Source organism: Ictalurus furcatus, chromosome 2 (assembly GCF_023375685.1).
Source record: "Ictalurus furcatus strain D&B chromosome 2, Billie_1.0, whole genome shotgun sequence".
Lineage (NCBI taxonomy): Eukaryota > Metazoa > Chordata > Actinopteri > Siluriformes > Ictaluridae > Ictalurus > Ictalurus furcatus.
In genome coordinates, this window is record NC_071256.1 from 22,453,444 (window position 1) to 22,470,388 (window position 16,945).

General features: G+C 38.4%; 1 protein-coding gene across 1 annotated transcript in view; it reads right to left on the minus strand.

The window, feature by feature from the left end:
• Positions 1–4,667: 4,667 nt before the first annotated feature.
• rnf213a (ring finger protein 213a) overlaps positions 4,668–16,945 on the minus strand; it is a 56,302-nt gene continuing 44,024 nt past the window's right edge. Inside the window, exons 50-67 of the mRNA XM_053653363.1 lie at positions 16,783–16,893; positions 15,917–16,162; positions 15,738–15,813; positions 15,452–15,486; positions 15,241–15,341; positions 14,164–14,320; positions 13,750–13,924; positions 13,568–13,662; positions 13,074–13,325; positions 12,765–12,897; positions 12,564–12,647; positions 12,255–12,435; positions 9,868–10,069; positions 9,693–9,770; positions 6,353–6,553; positions 6,072–6,161; positions 5,742–5,920; positions 4,668–5,603 (exon numbers count right to left, since the gene is read on the minus strand). Coding sequence (XP_053509338.1) covers positions 5,450–5,603; positions 5,742–5,920; positions 6,072–6,161; positions 6,353–6,553; positions 9,693–9,770; positions 9,868–10,069; positions 12,255–12,435; positions 12,564–12,647; positions 12,765–12,897; positions 13,074–13,325; positions 13,568–13,662; positions 13,750–13,924; positions 14,164–14,320; positions 15,241–15,341; positions 15,452–15,486; positions 15,738–15,813; positions 15,917–16,162; positions 16,783–16,893 — 2,550 coding nt within the window. The 3' untranslated portion in view covers positions 4,668–5,449. The remainder of the gene's footprint in view (positions 5,604–5,741; positions 5,921–6,071; positions 6,162–6,352; positions 6,554–9,692; positions 9,771–9,867; positions 10,070–12,254; positions 12,436–12,563; positions 12,648–12,764; positions 12,898–13,073; positions 13,326–13,567; positions 13,663–13,749; positions 13,925–14,163; positions 14,321–15,240; positions 15,342–15,451; positions 15,487–15,737; positions 15,814–15,916; positions 16,163–16,782; positions 16,894–16,945) is intronic.

Sequence of the window (16,945 nt, forward strand, 5' to 3'; positions counted from 1 at the left end):
AACATTTCCCATTGCTTCTGGAGGTTTTCCCTCCATCCAGTGATTTAAGCATTATTGAATAATATTCATTTCTGGTGAATGCCAAGTGCAGTGAATATACAGCAGGAAAGCAGACTGTATTCAATCTAATTCTAATTCATGTTTGTGCAATTTTGCACTCTTTGACCCTGCAGTGCATTTATGCACAAAAAACCCCACTATCTTCTTTCCATTCTGGATATTTTTCATTCTAACCATAACCCTAATCCTAATCCTTGGCATGCACCAAGCTTCTCCCAAAAAAACTATTTAAGGCCCAAGGCCCAAAAATAAAGTGTATTTTCAGCACTTGCAAAAATTTTAAATATGCTCCAAAGATCTGGATCATTGATTTGAGAGTATCTTATGGTCATGTTTGACAGCAATAAAAAATGGTCTATAAAATGGCAAAACTATTTGTTCAGAATAATGAACAACAATGTACTAACAGTATACTATAGGTGTACTTGCACCTTGGACCATATAAGCTATGCTCACCCATTTTCTCCCCATAATTTCCAAAAATGTGTTTTTAATGATTAAAAAAAACTCTTTAGAAATCAAACATCTTGACATTTTCCCCAAAATTGTTGTCATGACCACAAAGTGTTCATGGCTACTTCATATAATGAAGCCATATAAAAATAAAAATATAATTTTAGCCAACTTGACACATCTTTGTCCATAGCACCTAAATTGTATTGATTGCTTGCATTAAGTGTATTTAAAAACAGTTCAAACTCTGAATGTACTGCACCCAGAAATCTTTCAGCTTTTGTCTGGCTGTACAAGTGCAGACATAGCAAATAAGCTGCAAATAAAATGGCAAGATAAGCAGGCACCAGAGATGCCACTAATTAAACAGTACTTCTTTCTAGAGACTTTCATAAAACATGATTATCTAGTCAGGTCTCATACCTTCCGGGAACAAGCTACAGTGTCTACAGTAGCTCCAGCATTTGATGTCTGTAATTGCATTATATAATATTCTGTTGAATTTGGCCAGTAGAATCTGTTTCTCTTTTCAGTTGGCACACTATCAGGAGCAGAAGGCATTGCTTCATTCTAGCAGTGTTGTAAGGATTCCATTCAGTAGTTAGTAGTGATTTTAAATCACTCTCTGTATTAAAATCTTTCTTGTATACCTGAAATATTGTTATCACAGGCAACAATATTTAAGAATTCTCAAATAGAATGGATTCTCTGCCAGTTGCAATACTAATGCCAAACATAAATTTCCCATACTGCTTATCTTACACAGGGTCACAGGGAGCCTGGAGCATATCCCCAGGGAACTTGGGGCACAAGGCAGGGGACACCCTAGACATGGTGCCAACCCATTGCAGGGCACAATTGCACATACATGCACATACTATGTACAATTTGGAAATGCCAATCAGCCTACAACACATGTCTTTGGACCGGGGGAGGAAACCAGAGTACCCAGAGGAATCCTCCAAAGCATGGGGAGAACATGCAAGCACACAGGGCGGAGGCAGGATTTGAACCCCTAACCCTGGAGGTGTGAGGCAAACATGCTAAGCACTAAGCCACCATGCCACTAATGCCAAGCATAACAATAAGAAATAATAAAGACTAGAAGCATAAAGGAGTTACAAATGGTGTAGAGTATTTTCTAGTATGTCGTTTTTGATAACTGATATTCTCTCAAATGCCTATCTGCCGTTTTAACCTCCTTAGTGCCATTTGACCAATGCTGCCAGCAGAATTCTTTGTGTCAAACCTCTGAACCTAGTTGGAAAGTAGCAACAACTGAATTTGAGAATTTGCAGCAGCTGGTGCTTGCCAAAGTGCTATGGAAGAATGTTGCGAGTATCCACTGAGCAGGGCATACAGATTCCATCCATCCATTTTCTGTACCACTTATCCTACACAGGGTTGCGGGGAGCTTGGAGTCTATCCCATTTGACTCAGGGCACAAGGCAGGGGACACCATGGACGGGGTGCCAACCCATCACAGAGCACAATCACGTACACACTCATACACTACGTTCAATTTGGAAATGCCAATCAGCCTACAATGCATGCCCTTAGACTGGGGGAGAAAACTGGAGGAAACTCATGAAGCACAGGAGAACATGCAAGCTCTGCACACACAGGGTGGAGGAAGGAATTGAACACCCAACCCTGAAAGTCCGAGACAAATGTGCTAACCACTAAGCCACCATGCCCCCCAGCAGACAGATTCACAATGGTTAAAAAGACAAAAAGAAAATAAGCAGTGACATTATGGAAAAAAATCCCTTGTTTTAAAAAAAAAAAACAAAACAAAAAAAAACAACTAATTTTAATTGAACATAACTGACCCTGCTGCAAAGAGTGATTCAAGACGGGTGCAAGAATTCACAGGGCCTCCTGGTTTGACAAGGCATTATACATGGGCTACTACTACATCAGCACTTCATAAAAACATGTTCTCTTGTGGTCAAGCTCAATGAGAATCTAATCCTGATGGACTGCCAAAACATGGGTGAGGAATGGCAAAGCATCGACTCATATTGGATGCCAAATATATTCATGAAACAGCAGCAAATGAGATTGGTATGGTCTTATAAATGTAAGCCATTACTTGATATTTCAGCCTCACACTGCCCTGTTCCTGATTATCCTCTGAGAAACACTGGAAACATTTATGGTGTTTTTCAAAAACCTTATCATTTTACTACAACATCCCAAAATTCAAACTATTGAAATGTGTGTGGTCTGAAGTGTGTGGGAGAAATGTTTAGTTCATGTCTACCTATATGTAATTTTAGAAGGTTATTGGCAGAAAATATTGAAGGTAACTAGTATGTTGGGGAGCAGCTCATACTGTAAACTACATAGCCAAATGTTTGCAGACACCTGACCTTCACACCCATATGTGCTTGTTGAACATCCCATTCCAGATTTAGTCCGCTCTTTGCTGTTATTATAACCTCCACTCTTCTGGGAAGTCTTTCCTGCAGATTTTGGAACATGACACTAGGTATTTACTCATTCAGACAGGCACAGTGTGATGACTTTAGTCAACGTGACCATTTACAAGCAGATTGTCTTTGACCAAATGCACTCATATAATTGTTTTACCAAGGTCACATCACAGCACCTTTGATAGCATCTCACTGGGGGTTCATAAATGCATCATAGCCTTTCGAAAAAGAAGCATCTCTTTCTCTTGGGCAATGCACTCAAGGAAGTCTGCTGCAGCTATCTAGGCGTCATCACACACCTTCACCAGCTTCTACAAAGTTAACATTTCCCCATGCAGTCCTGTGAGTGTATGGGTCAACACCTTTCTATTTATTTATAAGTTGGATATTAGTTTTTCATTAAATTGTGGCATGTTATCTAGGTGATAATCGCTGTCTCTGCTAATTAGGAGGCAGGGGGAAATAGTGGCAGAGCTTATTGTGCTTGCCAGTCACTTATTTTTAGAACTGTGGTTCTATCTACCATCATTCAGAACCAGTGATGATCTGGTAGGAACTCAGATTGTTACATAAAAAATATAATTTGTTGTAAATACTAGTCATATGTCACTTCATGATTTATTTAGACAGTTTTGGCATTAATGTGCATAAGAAGGTATTCAGGTGATATTCACTACTTTTGGCAGTTAGCTGGTGCTTATCAAACAACAGTTAAATACATAACTAGTGTTTTCATTGTTCAAAAATTCTATAAGTCTAATCCAGTGTGATACTTAAATTCCATTCATCTTCTTTTTTTTTCCTTCTTATCATTATCATAATCACAATTACTGAATTTCTGAAGTGAGACTGTTGTGAAGTGGGAGTGATGCTTTAAATCAAAGTGCTACAGTTTTTAATGTTATGTGATAACAAATTCTGTCTTTATAACATTACTTAACAACTGTTACAACTGACCATCAACTGCAATGATGTAAATTTAAAATAAATAAAAAAAATATATATTAGATTCTGTTTACTGAGCTTTGCTTTTGAATGTATTCCAGACAGTAAAACAACATTCTTTTTTTTTTTTTCCATTACTGGAACATAATTCAGATCTGAATGGACCATGTCCCAGTGTAACACTGAAATGCCATGTCATCTTATGGCTGTGTTGAGAATCTTCCACCATCCAAACACTTGGCCTCATTTATCAGTCTGTTAGTAAAAGTTGTGTGTAAATGTTTGCATAAGCCAAACTTAAAGAAAATTTACAAACTTACTAGAAACATTGATTTTCTTCATTCTCACATGTGCATGTTCAAGAATGCCAATAACCCGTAAATTCCCAGGTGATTGTACAGCACAGGTGACGAAGAAAAGTCCAAATAGACTTTCTCAGAGGTAGGAGTGAGTTATATTGGCTCACACCTATGCCAATAAATATTTAATAGCATAACAGCACCTGAAAAGCCAAAATCTCTCTCTTATATATATATATATATATATATATATATAAAATATTATATTATATTATATTATATATATATTCCTTAGTTAATACAATTAATATGACATGAGTATGATACTAATTTTTTTTTTTTAATAGTGCATACTTACTATAGCTATGGGAGGTACAGTGTGCCCTTGAATCAATCAAGAAGGCCAATGTAGTGTTTTTTTTTGTGTGTTTTTACAATTCAACAAAGTTTAAAGCAATGCAACAGTTGCTAGTTACATTAAACATATGGAGAGAAACTTTATTTAGGAAACACTGATTTGAACACTTCATGACACACAACTTTGCTTTCAGCTAAATAAGGCCACAGGGCCAAAGTGCAACAGAACACATGGGCATGGTTAAATGTAAGGCAATTGGTTATTAAAGATTTCCCTAACAATTTATAACACATAACTCAGCAGAAAATCAAAGCAGCATTACAATCCTTCTGTTACTAAAACCCATGATTAAGGCTGAGTCTGGTCCCAGGGGATCAAAAAGTGAGTTTTTATCCCAATTTAATCCCAGAGCTAATGTGATTTTAAAATGTCCCTGAGTATAAATTTAGACTATTTTACTAGTACCCTGATCAATACTTACATGGAAAAAGTTTCTGCAGAACAAAACCCAAACAAACAGTCACTGACAAGCTGTGAAATAATAATGGAAAAATCCAGCAAACTTGCACGCTGACAAAAGGAATTATCACAGATTGTATGCGCTTTCATTTGTTTGCCTGCCTAAACAGGAAGACGCATTGTTCTTGTGCAAACTATAGCTTGTTTATATTTACACTGTAATTTTATATTTATGCTAATATTGCAGCAGCATATTCAAACATTGTCAATTATCATATTGCACTTCAATGTATACCCAAGTGGCACTTCTTGCCCCACAGGCACCAAATCTGAAAATGCTGCTTAAATATGATGATTGTAAGGAAATACAACTCTGAGATAGTAAACTGATGTATGGAGTGGAGGAAGGGTGACAATGGAAAACTATGTTATTGGCGTTATCTTTGCATTCTCTCTTGCTTGAGGAGGATGGAGAACTTCCAGGCCTCAATGTACTGTGCTAAAAGTATCTCAACAGGGAACAGCTCCTCCACATCTGGAGGGACATCCATGTCTTTTCGCTCCATGTAGGACACCATAGTGTCTTTCACGCTGGTAAAAGAAAACCACATATAAAACAAATCACTTACTCAAACTATTAATTACACTGAAAATATAGTTTACAGAATACTTGTAAAGATTCTGAGTAAAATATTTTCTTCCAAACCCAGCACAATGTTGCAGGCTCACCTCCAATTGGGCTTGTAAGTGTCTGTGGCATTTGGCTTCTTCAAGACCAGCAGTAGAAACTCGTGCATTTCCAGCAAGAAAGAGTCTGCACTGGTCTTTGTGAAGAAGCCAGTAAGCAGTCTCTTTTCCTCCTCTCCCAGAGTTTTCTTATACTCCTTACTTATTCCCACAAATGGGTCCTGAGAAGTACACAAATAAACCTAAATGAAAATCTGACTGAGACCAGCAACTTGAACAATTTGAAAATGTTTTCTACAATAATAGTGGACTGTACTATACATGGCACAATACATCCTATTTAAAACACCAACTGTACTGAGATTCCTGTACCCTCTTAAGGCGTAGCATTGTTTCCGACTTGAGAGAGGTGAGGAGCTGCCATAGTGCCACACAGTGTTTCAGACAGCACCTACTCAGAGCCTGTAGATTAAGCACAATGTTGATAATTGCTTACATATGTACATAATACACAGTTTCATCTTCACATAATGGCAAAGAATTTACACAAAGTGTCAATTTATATATAAAAAAAAAATTATTATTATTATTTTTTTTTATGTCCGTGAGAAAACGTCAATACTATATTAAAATAGACAGAAAGTCTTAGTGACCTTAAGTACATGTAGGGCTGTGTGGTCAGCCATTTGTAGTTCTTCCTTCAGGTAATCACCCAGCTGCATGTTTGGATCTCCCCCAGTCATGGCCAGGAAGCCCAGGGCCACTTCCACAGTGGACAATGCCTCACACACGTCACTGTAGGACTGCAGCTCCACAGATAGAGTGGACTGACTTAATGAGGACAAAGACTCCTGCTGCAGAAAAATAGCCAGGGATGAAAGTAAGTCTGTTATAATAATAAACATATATAATAAAGGAAATAAGCAGAACCAAGGTCACACAAAAAAACAAAACCTAGTAATCATTAAGCACATATACTCACCAGCCACTTTAAAATGAATGAAATACACTTGATCAGTCATGCAATTCCCCCAATTCCAATCAGGTCCAAAAGTATTTGGACAGTGACAATTTTTGTGGTTTTGCCTCTGTACTACACCACCATAATGGATTTGAAATTAAGCAATCAAGATGCAATTGAAATGTAGACTTTCAGCTTTTATTCAAGGGGTTTAACATTAACCGTTAAGTAATTACAGCCATTTTTTTCCATAGTCCTGCCATTTTCACAGGCTCAAAAGTAATTGGACAAACTAACAATTATAAACATAAGGATTATTTTTAATACTTGGATGCAAATCCTTTGCAGTCAGTGGCTGCCTGAAGTCTTGAACCCATAGACATCACCAAATGCAGAGTTTCCTGCCTTGAGATGCTTTGCCAGGCCATTTTGCCACCTGCAATCGCTGCTTGATTGTGGGTCTTTCTGCCTTCACTTTTGCTTTCAGTAAGTGAAAAGCATGCTCAAATGGGTTGAGGCGAGGTGACTGACTCAGTCATTTAAGAACACTCCATTACATTGCCTTAAGAAGCCCTTGGGTTCCCTCGGTATGTTTTCGGTCATGATCCACCTGCACTGTGAAGCACCATCCCATCAGTTTTGCAGCATTTGACTAAATCTGAGCAGAAAGTACAGCTCTATACACTTTGGAATTCATCCTGCTATTTCTATCAGCAGTCACATCATCAATAAACACCAGTGACCCAGTTCCACTGGCAGCCATACATGCCATAGCACTACCTCCACCGTGTTTGACAGAGGATGTGGTATGCTTTGGATGATGAGCCCTTCCTTTCCTTCTCCATACTCATTTCTTCCCATCGTTTTGGTACAAGTTAAAAAAGTTACAAATCTTAGTTTCATCTGTCCAAAGAATCTTGTTCTAGAACTGGGCAGGCATGGCTGTAATTCCTAAATATTTAATGCAATCTTTTTGTTAAATCGCTTGAATTAAAGCTGAAAGTCTACACTTTAAATCACACCCTGATTGCTTAATTTCAAAACCATTGTGGCATTGTGTCACTATCCAAATACTTATGGAACAGACTGCATATGGCAGCTGCACAATGCTTAAAATTATGTAGATACAGGTCAAGAGCTTTGGTTAATGTTCACATCAAATATCAGAATGGGGAAAAACGTAGTGATCTTGACCATGGCATGGTTGTTGGTGCCAGGCGAGGTGGTTATTTCAGAACTTGCTGAAATCCTGGGATTTATACACACGCTCCCTAGTAGGACTGGGTGAAAAAGATCGATTCTACGATTATAATCGATGTTCAACTTAATGAAACTACATAAATTCAGGAAATCCCTGAATCGATTCTTCATGCTTTACTTGAGAGGATGTGAATATAATCTGTAGTTTGTCTCTCGTCCTGAAGATGTCGCCATCTTTCATGTTTTGAATTTTTAAAAACGGTTTTATTTCTTAAACATGTATTAAGTTGTTAATGAATTTCACTGTTGCACATTTACAATGTGTTTTTTTACAGTAATGTGCACTGTAGAGTTTGTGCTTACCTTGTCTGCATGGTATGCACATATTTATGATTTCTTGTTACAATGTTTGTTACTCAAAATAAAAGTAAAAAGTAATTAAACAATTGTGTATAAATGTGTATTTCAGTAACATAGCTAAGTAGGAGGGCTTCAGTTACAAGCATTTATATTAAAATATGGATTCCATGTCTGCAAAACTAGCATTTTAAATGAACTATTGATAACTAATTGATACTGAATTGAAACCATATAAATAAGAATCGAATCACCAAATTGGTCACAGTACCAAGCCCTACTCCCTAGAGTTTACACAGAATGGTGCAAAAACAAACAAACAAACAAAATAAATACAGTGAGCAGCAATTCTGCAGTAGGGCTGCATGATTATGGGCAAAATGATAATCCCGATTATTTTTATCAATATTGAGATCACGGTTATTTATCACAATTATTCATTGATTTTAGGGACAACATATTTTTTTAGCACTTTCACATTTAAATAAACAGACTGCTGCTTTCACCTCCAATGTTGTGCTACATTCCTGCTAATGTTCAAATCTTTGCATCAAATCCCAAAATATAGGATAAGTAAAAATAAAAATGGCATCAATCAAATTAAAATATGCATCAAATATAACAATATGCAACTAAATGAAAACAACTCGGGCGTATGCAGAAAAATACACCTGAACCAGTTTATCTGCAAAGTTTTTTCCTGTTTGGCGTGATGACGTCTAATGTCCCCGACCATATCTGTAGTCCCATTTAGCAACTTGTTAGTGTCATGATTTCACCTCGCGCAAGCGCTCTGAAACCCGAAGCAAAGCTCACAGAATGAGCGCTAAAATGCAAACTCATTTCCGGGTTAAGGCGTACAAAATGACGTCACCCCTATGCCACTCTATGGTGACTGGCTGTAAGTTTAGGAAGCACTTGATTTGACATGCAGCGGAGTTTTCTCTGAGCGGAGGACGAACTTTAAACGTCAATATCGCAGTCGATCATGTACATGTAATCATGGGCAGTCAAAATTGTAATCGAGAATTCAATTCATTGTGCAGCACTACTCTGCAGACAGAAACACCTTGTTGATGACAGAGTTTCAAGCTGACCAGAAGGCTTTGGTAACTGTGGTGAGCAGAAAAGCATCTCAAAAAGTACTACACACCAAACCTTGAGGCAGAAGGCCACATCAATTTCCACTCCTGAGCTGGGCTACAGTGGGCTCAGGCTCACTAACACTTGGCAGTTAAAGATTGGAAAAAAGACCAACCAGGTGTTGCCAGACACATGAATGACTAATTGCATAATTGCATGAATAAGTTAGTGTACAGTTATTCCTATTAAGGTGGCTTGTGAGTATAGTCACTAGAAGTTATAGGTGTTGGTTACAATGAAAATCTAACTAACTCTTCAAACATATTCTTCCACATGAGTTATTGATCTCATCCATCCACTTATGTCACAACTGAATATTTCATAAAACTTACTTGCTGAACTTTGTCTTTCACATCCTGGAAGATATTTTCATAATTCCGGTCATGTCTGTTCACAAGGGTTGGAATTCCCTAGAAGTCATAAACATAATTTATATGTCATTTTCAAGCACTGAATTCATAGGATTAGTGTAGTTTTATGTTTCTCTTTCAGGTTCCGCAGACCCACATTGAGGCTGATAAATGGCTTGCCCTGCAGGAAACGCGTGAGGAGCTGCTGTTGGATCTTGGGCAGGTCATACTCGGACAGCGTCTCACGGCCACGCTCCATGCTGTACTGGCAGTTGGAAAGCACAAGAGGTAGCAGATCTCGTTCTACCTCGTATCTGATCACGTGGAGCTCTGTCAGGTCTGCTGGATTCACTGTGTAACTGTGTATTAAAAAGAAAAGACAAGATTAAGTCAGTGCTAGAATTTTTGGTACCCCTGTAAAAGATGTCTAAAAGGGTTATGAAATAGGTTTTGCTTTTGTGGTAAATTAGCTTAAACTCACACTAAAAAGATGAGAGAAATCTAACCTTTAACTGAAGTAAATTTATTCTAAGAAAATAAATAACAAAATCCCACGTCACAAGTAAATGGCTTCCTTAGCCATTAAATGGCTTGTTCTTATGAACCAAATTCACAAGTTCCCATTTATATTTAAATTTTTAAGCTCATCTGAGTGTTTAGGATCTCTTAACCAGTCATCCATGATGTCCTGTTTCACTAAGGTATAAATATGAAGCAATGCAGAGCCCAAATTCCCTTAGTCATTTATTGACCTTCATAAATCAGGCGCTGTCAATAAAAATAGCTACAGACCTGAAATGATTAAAATGTTCAAATCAAACCAAGCTGAACTGGGTTCTATGGTCAGATGAAAAAAATATAGAGCTTTTAGGCACTCAAGGTGCCACTTATAGTGTAAAAAGAAGAATGGCTATACAGAAAAGAACCAAATTCCCACTGATGACGTATACTGGGGGATCTGTGATGTTGTAGGGCTGCTTTTCCTCCAAAGGCAATGAAAATCTTGGGATGCATGTCATCATGGACTCCATGAAGTACCAGATTTTTAATAAAAATTTGGCTGCCTCTACCAAGAAGCTACAACTAGGCTGTGGCTGGATCTTCTAGCAGAAGGATGACCTAAAATATATGCCTAAATCGAGGATGCACTGAAATTTTGGCCGCCAAATATTTTGCGGCCAAAGGAGAAAAAAGGCCTAAAATATGAGCCGAAAATATGTGCCGGCATGCCTGCCCCAGCCCTCAGTGCTCAGCGTGCAGATTTCACTCTCGATCTAGCTGACGGTTACCGTTGCATTGCAACATTACTAGAGTCGCGATTTAAAGAACTTTACTTTGACGCGGAGAAAAAGCAGCATGCATGGGAAATGATACAGGCAGAGCTGGAGGTGATGAATACATCTGCTGAAGGATCAACACGCAGCACAGAGCAAAGCGTACCAGAGAAATGGGTGCGTACAGATGATGATGAATTAATTAAATTCCAAAAAGTCTAATACAATTATACAAAAAAAAAAACTATTTTAAAATGGGTTTTCGGTTTTCGGCCAAGTGCGTCCTGAAATTTTGGTTTCAGCCCAGAATTTTCCTTTCTGTGCATCACTAGTGCAAATCCACATAAAATGGTCAAAATGCAGACTCTACCTCTAACTCCAGGATCTGTGTTAACAATCAAGAGAAGCCTTCACCAGAGTAAATACAGAGGGTTTACTACAAACTCTAAACCACTGGTAAGCCTCAAAAACAGGAAGACCAGGTTAGAGTTCAACTTTTACCAAAATAATGGGAAGAGATGAGTATGGATAAGGGAAGGAACTGTTCATGATACAAAGCATATTACTTGTCTTCTGGTGTGGGCATGTATGGCTTCCAATGGAACACAGTTTCCTTGTATTTATTGATTATGTTAAATGCTAACAAAATCAGAAGGATGAGTTCTAAAGTGTATAAAGCAATATTATCTACTCAGATTCAACCAAATGATTCAAAACCTATTGGACAGCACTTCATAGTGTGGATGTACAATGACCTGAAACATACTTTGAAAGCAGCCCACAAAGGCAAACAAGTCAAATGTTCAGCAATGGTCATGTCAATCACGTCAAGGTGTTGACTTTGCCTTCAAATTCACCAGATCTTAATCCGATCAAGAATCTGTGAGATGTGCTGGACAAACAAGTCCGATCCATGGAGGCCCCACCTCACAAGTTACTGTACAGGACTTAAAGGATCTGCGGTGCCAGATACTTCAGCACACCTTCAGAGGTCTAGTGGACTATACGTCTTGACAGGTCAGAGCAGTTTTGGCACGAGGGGGACCTACACAATTTAAGGCAGGTGGTTTTAATGATATGGCTGATCGATGTATGTCTCTCTTAACAGCAGTGAGGGAGGATTATGGCTAACGTTTGCCTGCCCAAGACTTCTTTGTGAACTGCAAGCTCATAGGGAAGCTGAAAGTACTTGGAAGAAGGTGCAACTATCAACTACCACACAAGAGTCAAAAGAAACCTGCAATAAGACACTATAATTTGAAGTCTTTACCTAGTCACTTCTCCAGTATGCTTGTCCACTGCATAGATTAAATCATTGTGCAGAGCAATTAGATAGCTCACTAGAGCGGTGGAGCACAGACCCAGACCCTGTCTTCGTGGCAGCAGCACTTGCAGGTCAGCATTATGGTCTAGGTCTTCTTGGCAGTACTCAGCTGGGAGCTTGATCTCTCCTGACAGTCAAAACACAGTCCATATTTTATTACTTCAAATAAAAAAAACAGGCAGTGAAATGTGTTTTTAGTCAACAACTTAGGTATTTTACTGGACATTTTAATGGATTTTATTGAATGAGGTTTACCATTTGTAGCCAGAGAGCCTCTCAGTTGGTTCCATGTGGACAGGAAGATATTGATACGTTTTTCATAGGAAGTCATTAGAGATACTAGAGGACAAACAAGAAAATTATAACATTATAATGTCCATTGGTACAATTTTTTTTTTTTTTTAAAGCTAATTAAAATGCATGAATTACAAAACAGTAAACATTACAAAACAGTACCTGCTTTCAGGTTCTGCAGGAACTGTGCAATAGTGCCACTTTGAAGCTCCAACACATTCTGGAACTTCTTCACCAGATCCCTCTGGAGAGCAAGAATATCTGGGAGGAACTTCACCAACCTCAACTCTGCCTCCTAAACAACAGCATCCATCAACACATTTCCAATCATTTCTAAAGCAACATTTAGACAGTTAAAGCAACATTTAAAGCAAGTGCTAACATTAAGAATAATTAGTGATGCATAAAACAATATGAAATGATCGGATGTTCTTTTCACTCATTATAATTCAAGCTAGAACTTGGGCTTACCTTCTGTAAAAACTTCCAGAGGACAGGAAGTGTGTCCCTGCCTTCATTCTGCTCCAAAATGTGGCCCAGGCCCAAAAGAGAGACACGCTGCCTGCAGCTCCACACAGATGAGCCATGAATCAAAGAACCTTGAGGTAAAGTGTGCAGGAAAAGCCGCGGCTCTCCAAACGTCACCTTCATTACTGGGTTCGATGACACCCTCTCGTCGTTTCTGATGATGGTGTTTACTTTTGCCAACTGAGTCTCCAAAACCTGCGGTGGAGACAAGATAACAAATACATAGCAAAGGAAATAACATGTCAAGTACAATTTCAATACATCTTGCAGGAAGAAAGACTTCTATCTTCACTCCTTGTGTACACAATCAGAATTCTACAGAATCCAGACATAATTGCAGAAATTTAAGTGTAAACAGACTAATCTTGCTTCAAAGCACAAATGTCACAAGGAGGAGAGAAGTCAAGGAGGAAATATGCTAGGACATAGTCCTCTACCTTCAGCTGGTGTGTGATAAAATCAGTGGCCATGGTCATCTCCCAGTTATTTCTGGCATCTTTAGTTGAGAGCAAATTATCATAAGGTGTAGGCCCTGTTCAAAAAAGGCAAATATAAGAACGCATGGACAATATCAGTGTGTACTGATGAGTACTGAATGACTGTGGTAAAAGGCTCTTACACTGACTGGGCTGATGAGGCTCTAGTAGACTGCAGATGGTCAGGTGGACTGTGCAAACTGTGTCATCTGCCCCCTTCCCTAGAGCTCTGATTAGCTGCCCAATATCCTTCTGGAGGTGGGCCATCAGAAATAACTTAGGTTGTGCCACAGGGGGTTTAATGATTGCAGTCAGAGCCTGGAAAATGCAGCACAAGAAGTGACACTTACAAAATTTTTGTAGAAATGGAACACAAAAATAATTTCAGGGTCATAAGAGTAAAGCAATTCCTATTCATAGATCTTGCTCATGCACTTACAGCACCATATAATCCCTCCAGACTATAAGCATCATAAAACACCAAACAAAATCACAATCAACTATACTAGAAAAGAGGTATAGCATTACAACAGGATGTGGGAGTTTATATACCATACCTGGGGTTGCTTAGAGGCTCCCAATAGCATGGCCATATGTGTTAACATCCTGAGCAGGGTGAATGGAGCAGGAGACATGCTCTTTGTGTCCTGCATATCTGGCTGATCCCTTCGTTGTGGATCCCCCAGGATATGTCCTGTTTGTGTGCGGTCCCCTCTGCAATCAGAAACAACGATCAGTCTTCTGCACCACCCACATGGCATGAATAAATATCAAAATGCCACCAAATATACATTGTGTCCTTGGACAAATTATATTTGGTCATTTTGACAATGAACAGTACAGTAAGTGACTATTTGGAAATATGTAGAGAACATATTTCTTTTATAGAGAACAGTTGTGGCTGCTGCTTTTGATCTGTAAACATGAAGCAATTTGTAGCTATAAAGCACTATTTGCAAATATACAAAGTATGTTTTATAACTGTAAAAAAAGAGAAATCCACCACAGGGCATCTGCTCACGTGCCTGCAATGTTAAATAGTGACACAACAGTGTGCCTTAAGGTGAGAGATTCAGAAAAAAGGACATATTGTTTACACAAGCTCAAACAGTATAATATGGCCTAATATTTACAAAATATTTACCATGCACTAATTAGTACTATACTAATATATGAGTACATACTGGTAAACGTGTTTTTTGGTACAAATGGTTTATACATGAGAAGTCCGTTAAATTCAAATATGAACCAATTTCCACTCCAATCGAAATTATTTAAAAAAAAAAATGCAGTGCACTGCATTAATTTCAGTGGTACCCTGCACTGCTTGCCAACACTGAGAGCATTGCATTTTAGTGTACAGATCATTAACAATGACAGTTACATGATGGAAATGAAATGGTTCCAAACGCAGGCTGTCTACCATGGTTGTTGGTGGCTTCATCTGCTTGAAGCTTACTGTGTCCATTACACCACAACAATCATATAAATATTTCTGTTAATGATAAAGTTAATATTATAACCTAGCTTGTTTAATATAATACTATTTTATTGATATTGTAATTATTAAAACCATTCAATGCATTTCATATGCACAGAAACCCTTATTGAAATGCTAATTAAGAAATACTTACTGTACTACAATTGCCTGGAAGCCTGTAACAGGCCTGTGGTCAAGGCCTCCTATCTCTGTGTCGCAGTCTATACAGCGACTCTTTTCCATTGGCTGACCACACTAAATCAGCATGAAGAAGAAAAGATTTACTTTTAGGTAAATGAATTCAATTAATTCAACCTGTGGGCAAATAAGGAATGACATTTGAGTCATTTATTAAACTGACTCACCTCACCAACAGTGCATGGGTGACCCTTTGGACAAACTGAATAGAAAAGAAAAAAATATATATATAATTTTATATAAATATAAGAAATGCAATAAAATGTGGATATAGGCTTTTTTTAAACAGTTATTAACAAAAATTAACAGGTACCAAATTCAAATAGTATAAAATAGGTAACATTTACGATAATAATAATAAATGCAACTGCCTATGAAACGTTACACTAAAAAACCCTAAAGCGGGTATTTCAAAGTTAGCAGGTCTTTTGAAATCCATGGGTTTGTACTTACAATACCACTGCAAGTGCCCCATGGCCTGCTGGGCAATAGCAAGCATGTCATCTGGCATGGTGGGTAAGAAGGCCCTCTGTACAAAAAATAATAATAATAAGACAGACATCATTGTATATTCCAAAAACCTTCACAATACAACCTTACATAACTATAATGAGAACATCCACCAGACAAACCTGCATGTTGGCAGGAAAGAAAGCAAGCTGCAATAGGGGCTGCACCACTGCTTGGTTTCCTACACAGAGAAGCACTGCTGCCAGGTGAACAGTGAGCTCCAGCACCACATATTCATCACCCGATAAATTGGGATGTAAACGCAGGGCAGGCAACTGGTTGTGTACCAGAGCCTGAGCAAAGACCCTGGACTCTGGAGTGACAAATACTTTAGAACTCTTGCTGAATTCTTCAAGCTCTGCCAATTGCTAAAAATGAAATACAAAATTGGTCAGGCTGTCAGTTTCAATATACACTATATGGCCAAAAGTATGCGGACACTTGACCAATCAAATGTGTTTGTGTTGAAGATCCAATTCCAGATTTGGTTTCCCTTTGCTGTTATAATAACCTCCACTCTTCTGGGAAGGCTTTCCACTACATTTTAGAGCATGGCTGTGGGGATTTGCCCATTTAGTCACAAGAGCATGAACGAGGCACTGATGTCAGGCGAGGAGGCCTGGCACGTAGTCAGTGTTCCAGTTCATCTCAAACGTGTTCTGTGGTGTTGAGATCAGGGCTCTGAGTAGACCACTCCAGTTTTTCCCACACCAACCTTGGCAAACTTCATAGAGCTCGATTTGTGCACAGGGACACTGTCATGTTGGAACAGGTTTGGGCCCTTTAGTTCCATTGAAGGGAAATCTTAATGGTACAGCATACAGAGGCATCCTATACAATTGTGTGCTTCAAACTTTGTGGCAACAGTTTGGGGAAGACCCACATATGGGTTTTATGGTCAAATGTTCACATAATTTTGGCCATATAGTATATAAATGGGGGTAAATAAAAGAAAGCAGTGTATGTTTAGAGGAGTCAATGTACTCACCTCAGGTTTAGGATGGAGGTTGGGATTGTTAGCTCTGTACAAAGTGGTGACTTCTCTAAACAGAGCTAATAAAATGTACACGTTCTTCTTCACAGGAGAACATCTGCAAATCTGTACATATCCCAATTCAAGTTATTGAATTTGTCTGATTAATTAAGACCAA